Genomic DNA, 11,832 nt, shown 5'->3' with positions numbered 1-11,832 from the left:
TTCATCCAGCCTGCACTTCCCAATCTTGCCTATGAGGAGGTTGTGAGAGACAGTGTCAGTTGTTCAAGTAACAATATTATCCCAGTCAAACACTGAGTATCAGCTCTTCAAAGTAAAACAAAATCTTGCTACACACAAATTCACACACCACTAACACACACTATTAAGATAATTCAGGATAATGTTTTATTTTAAACAAACTTGTCTCCAGCCTTTTGCAGTCCTTCAGGCCAGGAGATGAGATTCACAGAATTACACATCAGGATTAGTTGCATAATGTATCCTGATGGCTTAGTAGATCCTTGAAGGACACCTATGCCCTGAAATAGTTTATAATGTATTATAAAGTTACTTCTATGTATGAGTTAACTGTGATTTACTGGTGGTTAAGTAATTCCTGTTTACACAGTAGGTGAGATCTTGGGAATATGAGAGTTTCCAAGACTGGTGGAGATAACACTGCTCGTATGCTTCTTCTGGAATATCTAGCTATTTTCCTTTGTTACTTAGTTTTGGTTTTTGATATATATCACCACTCAGTTCTGTGAAACGAAACTGCACATAATACTGTGCATTTGCATATTTGCAATCCATAACTTTGTTTTCTTGTGCTACACAAGTAAGATCTTATAACTTGAATGACTGGAAATATCACAGTCCAACAGGATTCCCTAATGTATCTCTAATACATTAAGCAGTTGTTGACTAGTCATTATTACAGCCTTCTCAGATGGCAGATTACCCATTATACACACAGAGATACTATATCACTGCTTACTGCTGATTTGGTGAGTTCTTGCCTTTCTGTTCTGTGTTCTGTCTGTACTCAGAAACTGTTATTTTTCATTGCTTTTTCCTGTACTTCTTTCCTTTCACATCTTTAGAGCTTTTATGAGGTGTTGTGATTTTAGGCAAAGAATTGCAGTACAATGAGAAATGTGCATGGAAAGAAAGAAACCAGAAATGTGATGTTGAAAGACTGAAGTCTGGTTGTAGGCTGCACTTCCACTCTTGCTGTTAAGATGGTAGCCTAAACTTGGGTATGGAATCCATGCACTTTGTTTTTTGCCTTTGCTGAAGTGACAGAATTTATCTTGTAATTTCTGAAGTGGGAATTTCTTAACAGCCAATTTTTCCAAGAGGTAATGTGAAAATTTTTTGTGAATTGGAGAAAAAAATAGTAAATATAATTTTATTTTTAAGGTTTTTGCATATACGTGATTCAGAAAGAACACATGGAACAAGACAGGGAGAAATATGCAGTGGAAGAATAAGAGCTTCTGAAATGATCTGAGAGCCTGTGGCTCTAAAGCTCTTCCTAAGACAGCAAAATGGGCAAATCTTTGTGCTACTAGCAGAAGAGTTGGAGCAATACTTATCTCTGACACAGACAACTTGGGGTGGCTATAGACTACCTAAGACAACTTGGCTACTCAGTGGCTGTATGATGCTCTGAAGATGTGTTAAACATCTAGTTATGCTACTTTATTTGTCTACTGAATGCTCAACATGGATTTAGGGGGCAAATGTGGAAGGCAAGGGTAGAAGAGAATTTCAGTTCATCATAATAATAAGTTGATTTCCCATTTTTTCCTTTCTCTTCAAAAGCCACTTTGGGTAAATTTTGCTGATAGCATTCATTACATAATTTTGTGTGCTTAACAGAAAACTTAAAAATGTTTACAGAAGATAAAAATGAGAGACTTCTACCATGTACGGCTAATAATGTTTCTCCTTTAGGTTCAATAGGCTTCCTTACATTTACATTGCTCTTTCTCTTCTCTGTTGCCTGCTAACAGTTCACATTCTCACAGATTTTGTGAAAGACTAGGATTACACTTATATCTTTGTAGTAAGCTTAAAATGTCACCCAGCTTTTGCAATCCCCCCCATCTAAAGAAACTGTAAGAGAAAAACAGAGAAAGATAAAAAAGAACACGCATACCCATCCTCATTTATTACCAGATAAGCACATTGGATTCAATCCTACATACCTTCAGCACTCAGAATTTCCAGGAAGGTTAACAGTTTTGTGAGAACATGGAATGTAAGGGTCAGGGCCATTCAGAAGGAAAGGAATCCATGCCATGTACTGTGCAAATTATGTCTGTCTCTACATTAGCACTAAAATTACTTTTTCAGTAGGCCAAGTATTAGCCATTTTGATATAATTTTGAAAGAAAGAAGGAACTGGAGAAGTGACCGAGATGAAGTGAAAACTGGAGACTGCAGAAAATTTTCCTTTTTCCATAATTTCTCTGTAATAATTTTTTCCTTTTCAGCCCTGTTACTGGAAAAGGCTAACTTAAGTTCCAGGGTCAACAAAAGTCAGTTCATTCATACTCAGGTATTCAGATTTGTGCTATTAAAAAACCCCACAAAACCTAGGCTGACTTAAAAGAATTGCAATGCACTATAAAAAAAGTATAGCGTAGTGTATCTGGCAAGATTACAGTCGCCAGCAGCAGAAGTGGTTTTCTTGTTCCCTTGTATATGTAGCAGGTCTGTGAAAACAGGAATTCCTTCCTGAATTATTTCCATATATTGGCTTACTTACGTGGTTTCTATAACTCTACAAAGGGCAGCACATCCTAACTGTGACATATACAATATTGATAAATCCCCTAGAACCAAGGGGTGACTGAACTGCACAGAACCAACATCAACCTATCCTTATTTTGTGGTGGTAGACACTGCGGTGTGAGGAACACATTTGAACAAGTCGTACTTCATGCTTCTTCATGCTTACATTGCTACTCATGGCCTATGGACATAGGAGAGAAGTTGTGTGTAGGAAGATTTTGTCATCAGCTGTCATATCTGTTAGGTAGGGCCAAGTTGGAATCAAAAGATTCCAGAAATCAGTTCAGTCAGAATCAGCCCAAATCAGAAGCAAGAGAAGCCAAGACACACAGCAGGAAAAGGCATCACTGGCAGCTAGGATAAAAATCTTATTTGCAGTAACAGCCTCAAGCAAGGGTCAGGTAGAGCTAGAATAATGTCAGGAGCTGAAGGCAGGCCTGGAGAAAGAGGTCTGAGAGCCAGAGTCACAGTATGAATTGGGAGCCATGGGAAGGGATACAAAGGGCTAAAAGCAGATCTCAGGTATGTGGGAAACCACATACACCAAAAGTGTACAGACTTATAATCCATCCCTTCACTACTAGGCCTTCTCAGGTCTTTAGTTTTTGAAAAACTGTTTACAGCCTCCTGCTAGATTGAAAGTCCAATAGCAATTTGGAGGTATGGCCATGATCTATTAAAGAGACTTTGGTCCATCCGATATTCCTACGTATTTCATCTGTGTTTCATCTCTGTATTCTATTACCTTTGAAAATGACCTCTGTCATGAATTACAAGAAAACACTCTTTTGAAGTTCCAAGACTTCATGTCCATACAAGTGGATAACGGAAAACTATTGAGTCAGATTTACTGCAATCTGAAGCTATAATGAGAACTGTACTGAGCCCTCCAAGACAATGTGGGGAGTCCATCTGAGATACTGGTTTGCAGTTGTTTGAGCTGCCCTGACTGCTGCAGCTGTTGCCTTCATGGTTAGCTGAAAACTCTCTCCTCAACTTGCTGTCTGACTGTTATTCGCTTCTTGAACCTTAGAGCTGCTGTACTGCTGCCCAAAAAAGAATGTCACTGTTTGCTTCCACTGATACCAGTCTCCCAGGGCTTTTTCTCCTTGGAGAGACAGTAGAAAGTATTCTCTGCTTGGGAGAACAGCCCAGGAAAATAGCAATTGTGTTTGTCTGTCATAGGCACTTAACACTTCACTGTCTAAATATCTTTCTCAACTTTGAGTGGAATTGCTTCCCACCCTCAAGAATGTTAGGAGCGATAAATTATTGACATTTTTAAAAACCCCTCACGTTTTGCTCATAATATTTGGCTGATGCTACACTCTAACCTCTCAATTTAGCAAGTAATAAATTTTCGCATTATGACACTTCTTCCTAGAACTGGACAATTCAGTGATTCTTACGTTTCAGGATACAACTTCTCAAGTTTGTCATAAAGGATTGTTTTTTTCTGTGTGGTGATTTATATTTTGATAGGATAGAACATATCACGAGTTTGCAGGAGTTTGGATGTGAAGCCTGGTTTGGTAAGTCTAAGCAACCTCTCAATAAATGAGGAGTTTGAAAGAGATGACTCAGCCCAATTGGTTTACACACTTTTCGCCCTTACCTACTGATTCTGCTTAGGTATGGACACCCTGAACAGGATAAATATGCTTTCCTGGAAGAAACATGAAGAAACACTGTAGAACACGAAAGGAAAATTAAATATGCTAAGTTTACACATTAATCTACATAAACTCTTCTTCCAAATTGTTAAGTGATTTTGTTTGACGCAGAGAAGGTGGAGTCTATAATTACGATTTCTTTAATGGGATTTGCAGATGACTGAGGTGGGAGGTGTGTCCTCCTCTATACTACTTTCCCAGAGCACTGTGTCTTTTAGGGCACGTTCTCACAAGCTCACTCACCAAAAAGGTGTTTTGCCTGACTTGTTCAGGAATTCAGAGATATGTAAGGAGGATGATTACTTCTAAATTGTAGACTTTGGAAACAAAATACTAGAAGCCTAGGACATTGATGCTGTATGAATTCTTCAGTGCTGTATAGGGTTCTTGTGAGGGGTAAGACTGCTAGTGAGCTACTTCTAAATCAGACACACCTTTGAGCTGGGCTATTTTGGAAACTAAATACTTGATGAGGCTCAAGGTATGTTCTGCTAGGGATAAGTGTTTTATTTTGTGTTTTTACATGTAGTTGGGTCAGCTGATGCAGCTGCCAGACAGTGTCCTCTGTAAGTAACAGACTGGGGGCGGAGGAGTGGTGGCCTGTAGTGATTCTTCCCTGACTTTTTCAAAGTGGAGATTGCGGGCTTTCAGGGATCTAGGCAAGAGAGAAAAAAGGGACGTGCTATGGGGGTACCTTTATTTGAGGACAGTAAGCCCTTCTATTTCCAAATCTGGAATAGACTAAGCCAGAGGCTGCTAGGCAAAAAGTCCTGGGATAAACATCTGGATGAAATCTACTTACTCCAGCAGAAAAGGTACAGTGCATTTCAGCCTTCTTATCTTTCCTTTCCTCTGCTGCTCTCTCCCTGTAGCTGATTCTCACTCTTTTCCCTTAGGCTTTTCTTCCAGTAGATAAACTTTAAACAGCCCTGGAGCACTTTATCAGATTTCTTCTTTCAAGGTGGAATGCTTCTGGAGTTCCAATCTTATCTGCTTTAACAGATGGGTTTACTAGGTTTCAATTGAATTACCCTGAGTACAGGACTTCAGTCACAAATAAATAACATATACTCCTGTCTTTCCTGCTTCACTGGTAAAGCTCATAAGAAAATGCATGAGGGTTGGTTGGGTTTTTTTAATTATTAAGCATGTATGTGACATACATATTGCAGTCAACTGAAATGGTGGGGTTTTTTTGCAAGGATTCTGCTTTCTGTCTCTCTAAAGGTTGCCCTTATTGTCAGATAGAGTGTGCTTAATGTTTTTCCACATTCTGGTGGTCAGTGACCTCCTGGGTAAGGGTGCTGTTTCTCACCCCCACTGCCTGGGAGTCAACATGTACAGTGACTCCTCTTAGACCTTACATTATCAAGAAATTGCCTGTGTCTTCACATGTAAATACTGAATCTAGACTGTTTGATGCTGCTGTGCACAGTTGCTCCCTCCTCACACAGGAATGCAGGAGAATTTATGGAAATACAGCTGAAACATTTTTGTTGTTGTTGTTGTCCTTGTCATTTCTGCATGCACAAACGCCATAGTACTCAAACTATAAATTGCTTCCAGTCCCTTCTAAAAAATGGTTTTTCTTTCCTCACAAAACTCTGAACATCTCTGGGGACAAAAAGGTGGCTGTGTGGGGCAAAGTCTCTCTATCTGTACCTATGTATGTATGTATACACACATATATGTATAGAATTAAGTAGGATAGTACCTTTAAGAGGGACAAATCTACATAGCTGTCTTTAGAGAAGGAACTTACATATATCATCATCTATCTTTTGACCAAATAACAAAAGCCTGTTCTATTTTACTTAAGAGCAGTGGCACTTAAATACACTTAAAATGGGAGGAACAGTGGAACAATAGTGTATCCATAGAATGATGAAGTGTTTACATTTTGGTATGTTCATGAAAAGCATCACAGGCAACTGAAAAATAAGTTCTCAGCAGATTCTGTAATATCAAAATGAACGTGTGAAAAATAAATGTCTACATATGTGAAGGTCTCTATCTAACCTCCCACCTGATGCTGGACTATCACCAGCAATAGATCACATTTCTTTAGCTTTGCCTAGCTCGGTATTGAAAGCCTGCCAGGACAGAGATTCTACCATATCTTTAGGTACCTGTTACAGTCTTGCAGTAACCTTCCAGTGATTTTTTTTTTCCTAATGTTCAGCCTGAACCTCCAAAATCATTATTTGATGCTGTAGCCCCTGTTTTTACCATCTGCTGTTACCAAGGAGGGTCTGGCCTCTTCCTTTTTGTTGCTCCCTTTCATACAGGCTGCTACTAGGTTGTCACACAACCTTCTCTTTGCTTGACAGTCCTCATCAGTCTTATGCTGCAGGCCCATGGACATCTTGTGTGTTGTTACTGATAGAGAAGAACAGAAAAGATGTTGGGCATATAAACCCTTCTTCATAAACTTATTTAGATCACTACAGTACAACCCCAGTGGTCCCCAAACCTTTCTGTGTTTCCTTATACAATTCTGCATAACAACACATGTAGTGCATGTGATATCATTGTCTGTGAAATCAGAGTTGCATGGGGACACAATTGTTCCCTTCCATTTTAGGTCTGTGTGTTTCCGATGGCTTTCAACTAGCATAAATTAGCCTTCTGCTATTTGGTCAGAAATTACACGGCGCCAATATGTGGACACTCTTTTCCTAAAGAGGGGCAGGACCATTTCTCCCTCTTTTTATACTACTCTTTCCTTTTCTTTCTTGTCCCCACAGATGATCTGAGTTTGAGGAGAAATAAAATGAACATTTTTGCAGAGTACTGGAATCAGTTTTATTGCTTTCATATTCTTAATTATGTACGGGTAGGAAAATACAACAGGAGAACCTTCTGTGGTGACTTGTCTGTGGGAACTACTCTTATAAAACCTTTGCTTTTGTGGAAAAAATGTTGTAAGCCAAGAGGACATTTACCTCACCTCATTTTGCTGCGTGGAACTGCAGTGTTTTGTTGACCTTTTTCATTTCTTCATGCAGTGTTGTGGCTTCAGCTAGAGTTCTTAGTGTGGAATATATACAGCAATCAGCAGCAATTAAATTCTATTGTTATCTTATTGAAAACCAGTGGTAAATACTTTACTATTTAACTAGTATGCTCTGACTGCACACAAGAAAGTCTGCAAGAGAAGAACAATGCTTTTTCCTGTTCTACAACTGGTGATGACAATACCTGAAAGCTAACTGTTTTGATAGTTCTCACCTTCACCGGAACTGTTGTTCATTCTCTTTCTTCATGTGTAATAGTTCTTTGAATCTTATTGGCAGTTAACCTCAGCATTATCCACAGTGAGGCATTTCTTTGCACTGTGTAACACTTCCCAAATGGATATCCAAATTCAGGAAATTTGATACAATCTCCTAATACTAAAGAGGACTTTGATTTTATTTTACCTTACTCTGCTGGTTTCTGTCCAAGACTCTCCTTTTTATACAGCCTGTAGCTCAGTGTGGAGTCCCAGGGACAGTGGTCACGTACATCCTTTCTAGAGTTATCTTTGGAAATAAATTCTAGGTTCTATGTAGCTTGGAGCATATGAACATAAAAACCCAACATAGTTCATAATTATGGGGAACAAAGAGATAAATATTTATGAAAATTCAGGCTGGATAGAGGTGAAGAGAAATCACATGTCTGTCATAGTCTAATAGATGTTCTGGAAATTATGAGAGCCATTGCTTGATTTATTTTTTTAGTCTGGCTTTCAGTGTAAGGGGTTCTAAGGAAATGTGAACAAAATCTCCCTAATATGTAATATTAAAAGTCCCACCACATAACAATTGCACTGTTGATAAAAAATAACTAATAAATAAATTAGAGCTTTGATCCAGGACAACTATGCTATATTTTTCTTTCCACTGTTGCCTGCCTCTATAACTTTGATGGATACAAAATCTGTCTTCTCTGTGTTTCTTCTCTCTCACAGCTGCTGCTTAAGGATTAGTGGTATCACCTGGCCTTCATGGGGTGCTCTGAGGCTTAATTATTCTAATGACCATAAACCATTTAACTACTGTGGTACATTTAAAAATATATATAGAAATCTGTGCTATGAGAAATAGTGCGTTACAGGTGCTTGGGAAAATTTGCTCTTTAGTCTCACAGACATATTAGTGAAGTGTTTTGCTTACCCTGAAAACATACACAGCACAAATAAAAAGTAGCTTAGCCTATTAAAGTGAGTTGCTTAGGAGTTTTACAGGGACACAAAGAGCCATCAGCTTCTAGACAAATTTTTCAAGTTTGTAGGGGATGAGAGACGTAATCATAGTTTTGCTGTTCATTTGTCTAAACAAGATTACTCAGTTTTCAGTGCACAAATTAGCATAGGACTGTCCTGTCTCAAAATCCACAATGCCTGACAGTATTAATTGGTTCCTTCGCTTTCAAAGGTGATCATGAATTAAAGACGCTAGCTCCCAGTTCTACCACTTCATTTGTAATATGTTTCAATAACGGTGCTTCTGAGTAGTCAAGATGCAAAGAACAGCCTGTTGGAAACTCGGCTGCTGCATGTAAAATAACGTCGAAGGCAGCACTGGCAGAATTTCTGGTCTTTTCTTACACTGTTACACCTTCATCCTAATGGAAGTTTTGAGTCTAGCAATGGAAAACAAGCCTCCTTAATTTCACAAGCTCAAAGGTCCTCCAGAACTCGCATTTCCCCATTTCCCCGACAATGCACAGACGTACGCATAGCTGACCTCAGTGCCTAACGCGTGGCTTAGACTCATAGATTTAGGAAACTCAAAGCTTAAGCTTAGCCTTCTTAAACTTGGTTATAGGCTTCCTTGTGAAGAATTAAACATTAAAATTGTGCTCTGAAAAAAACCCACCTCAAATGAAAAAGTTGTTAGAGAAAACTAATTAGACATGGGGTGAGAAACACAATATTGAACAAAACCGAAAGAAAATCCCTATTGAAGAGGGTTGGAAGTTTTTATGCAGGATGAAGTTATACTTCAGGGAACAAATTTGTTTTGTGAATAACTCAGTGATAATAAATCATAACTAACATTTGTTGAACTGTTAATCCAGTTCTTACATAAGATTATTCTTTGCATAGTCTCGGATGCAGAATTAAAAAAGGAGATTAATGCAAGGAGATTACCTTCCTGGAAGTGACTGAGCAAGATTTCTATTGCTTAGTGTGGTATATAGCTAAATATCTGAAGGGATAAGACTTCCCTGTCAGTTTCTTGTCTAGTAGCATCAGCATTTAGTAACCTGTTTAATTTATTTCCAGAGAAGCCTGTTTGCTGTCAGCTGAAGGGGCTTTGACATACATGCACAAGAGGTTCCAGTTAACTTCCTGAGTCTTGCTGTCAGTGCTGAAGAAACTGGCTGAGCTTGCCCCTGTGTTGATTGTCATAGGCCCTGTTATCTGTCTCGCTTTCACTTCATGCTTTTACTTCCAAACTCGTTCTTTAGCATCTTGTTAGGTGATTGCACTGATCCTCTTTCTAGCTGGTTAGCTTCCTCTGAGTGTTCCTCTGCTCTCCTGAAGTCTTGCACACACTTACAAAAACATGCAGAAGGAAGGGAGAAGATGAATCTCCTTTGGCAATTTCATGATGGAATGTTGAGAATGGATATCCTGAGCAGCACAACAGGGAAAGAAAAGAAAGAAGAAATAATATCCTGCTGATTAGTTTATAGCTCAGTTAGAAATAATTGCTTTAGATCCTCAGTAACTGACATAGCTATGGGGATAAAGAATAAAGCCAGTAGATTCCAAATTTAAACTAAGGCAAACAATAGGAAAATTCCATATGGTGAATGACTCAAGTAGTAAGTTCTGAGAAGGGAAGGAAAAGAGGAGAAAGAGATGCTCCATTGCACCTTTGGGGAGCTCAGCCTTGAAAAAAAATCTTCAGATTGGTTGTTGTCCAGACAGTTAACATATTTAGCATATCTCATTGTTTTAAAAGAATAACCCTGTAAATCCAAATTGTTCTTTTTATAACGGGGTTAAGACTTATAGACTTGTTTTTGCACTCTTCATAAGTGTAATGAGCAGGATACACTCTGAAAAACTGCTTAACTGTAAATCCAAAAGGGGATGTATTACCAGCAAGAAGTGCTTGTGAAATCCTTAACCTTGTTTAAAACTATTTTACATGACTCTCTCAGTCAGAATCTGACCTACATTCTATCTTCTCTTTGTTTCACAATGCATTTTCGGGTGTTCCTGATTTTGTCCTCACCTATATTGAAAAACAACTCACAGTTCCTGAATATATGATTGAATCATCTGTTAAGACAACTGGCTGATATAGTAACACATGATCAAGGCTTACTAGGCGCCTCAACACAGCTACATTCCTTAGCTCAGCAAGAAGAAACCAGGAGCACTTCCATGCGGATACTGTTGTGGTTTTCATTGCCCATCAGAACTACTGGTTAGCTATGTAGCCGTGCTTATCCTAAACTGACCCTATAAAGCAACATCAGTGCTGCCTGGTGTTACAGACCTAACTAAGCTGGCTAAATTAGGAGCTTCGTGTCCCTTGACTTCAGAGCTGATGAAGAGAATGATTTAGAGTATCTAAATAGGTCTCTGCTGAATCATTCTCTGAAAGCTACCTTCTCCATCCAGTGACATAATTGTATGTTATGGAAACTAAGCACCTACTGTAGGCAGATCTGTTAAGAGACTAGGTTACAGATTTTACCTGCTGCTGCTTTTGACACACAGGAACTAGAGCTGTAAAATGTAAAATTCATGCTGTGCTTTATGTGTCAGGAAGAAAATTGGTTAGATATACAGAACTTTAAAAAATTAAATATTTGAAGGTTCTAGATTCAGGTAACTTTGTTTTATTTTTTATATTAGTGAATTTGGCTCACCTAGTACTTCACATTTATAGGCTCAGCACGTTGTTGTAATGCATTACAAATGAGTTGATAATGATAATGGTATATTTTCAATGAGAGCAAAATGTTTCCTCAGATGGAGACAGAAGATTAAATAAGAGTAAAAGCATATGTTATAAACATGTAAGTCATGGACTTATGAGGTGTCAGAGGCAGTGTGCCATAGCATTTACCAACACTTCTGGGTTCTTCACCAGCTTGCTATTTGACCTGGAATCTCTGGTTCTTTAAGTCTGGTTGGAGGTTCCTACAACAAGTAGAAAGGTTTGACAATTCTGCCCTAAATTTCTGAAAGCTGGGTATAGTAGTTAGGTGTGTCCTTCTTAGCAGGCTTGTAATTTAATTGGTTGTTTACAAGGGCTTTGGAGAATTTTGTGAGAAAGGTATTGTTTGTGTCCTCCCACATTGTCTCTTGCACAACCCTGCCTCCTCTTCTGAGGTCATTTGAGGGAGAAAGGTCTACCCAGTAAACCATCAACTAATTGTAGCATTGTTTATACCATGGAAACCTCACCTCCTTCCCACTTCCTGCCGCTGAAACTTACATTCTCCAGGAACAGAGTCTTTCTCAGCTAAAATAATGGCAGAGATGGCAAGCTTGCTTCACTGATATTGAATCTTACAACTTTTGCTCAGAGTGCCTCTTTATTTTGTTCCTATTTGTCTGATC

At 38.7% G+C, this 11,832-nt stretch overlaps 1 protein-coding gene across 1 annotated transcript in view; it reads left to right on the top strand.

Moving 5' to 3' along the window:
* Positions 1-4,940: 4,940 nt before the first annotated feature.
* LOC135995845 (transient receptor potential cation channel subfamily V member 5-like) overlaps positions 4,941-11,832 on the top strand; it is a 32,370-nt gene continuing 25,478 nt past the window's right edge. The window contains exon 1 of the mRNA XM_065647426.1: positions 4,941-5,071. Coding sequence (XP_065503498.1) covers positions 4,941-5,071 — 131 coding nt within the window. The remainder of the gene's footprint in view (positions 5,072-11,832) is intronic.

Source organism: Caloenas nicobarica, chromosome 1 (genome assembly GCF_036013445.1).
Source record: "Caloenas nicobarica isolate bCalNic1 chromosome 1, bCalNic1.hap1, whole genome shotgun sequence".
Taxonomy (NCBI): domain Eukaryota; kingdom Metazoa; phylum Chordata; class Aves; order Columbiformes; family Columbidae; genus Caloenas; species Caloenas nicobarica.
The sequence above is the reverse complement of the archived record's forward strand: the minus strand, read 5'-3'. Positions and strand labels throughout refer to the sequence as shown.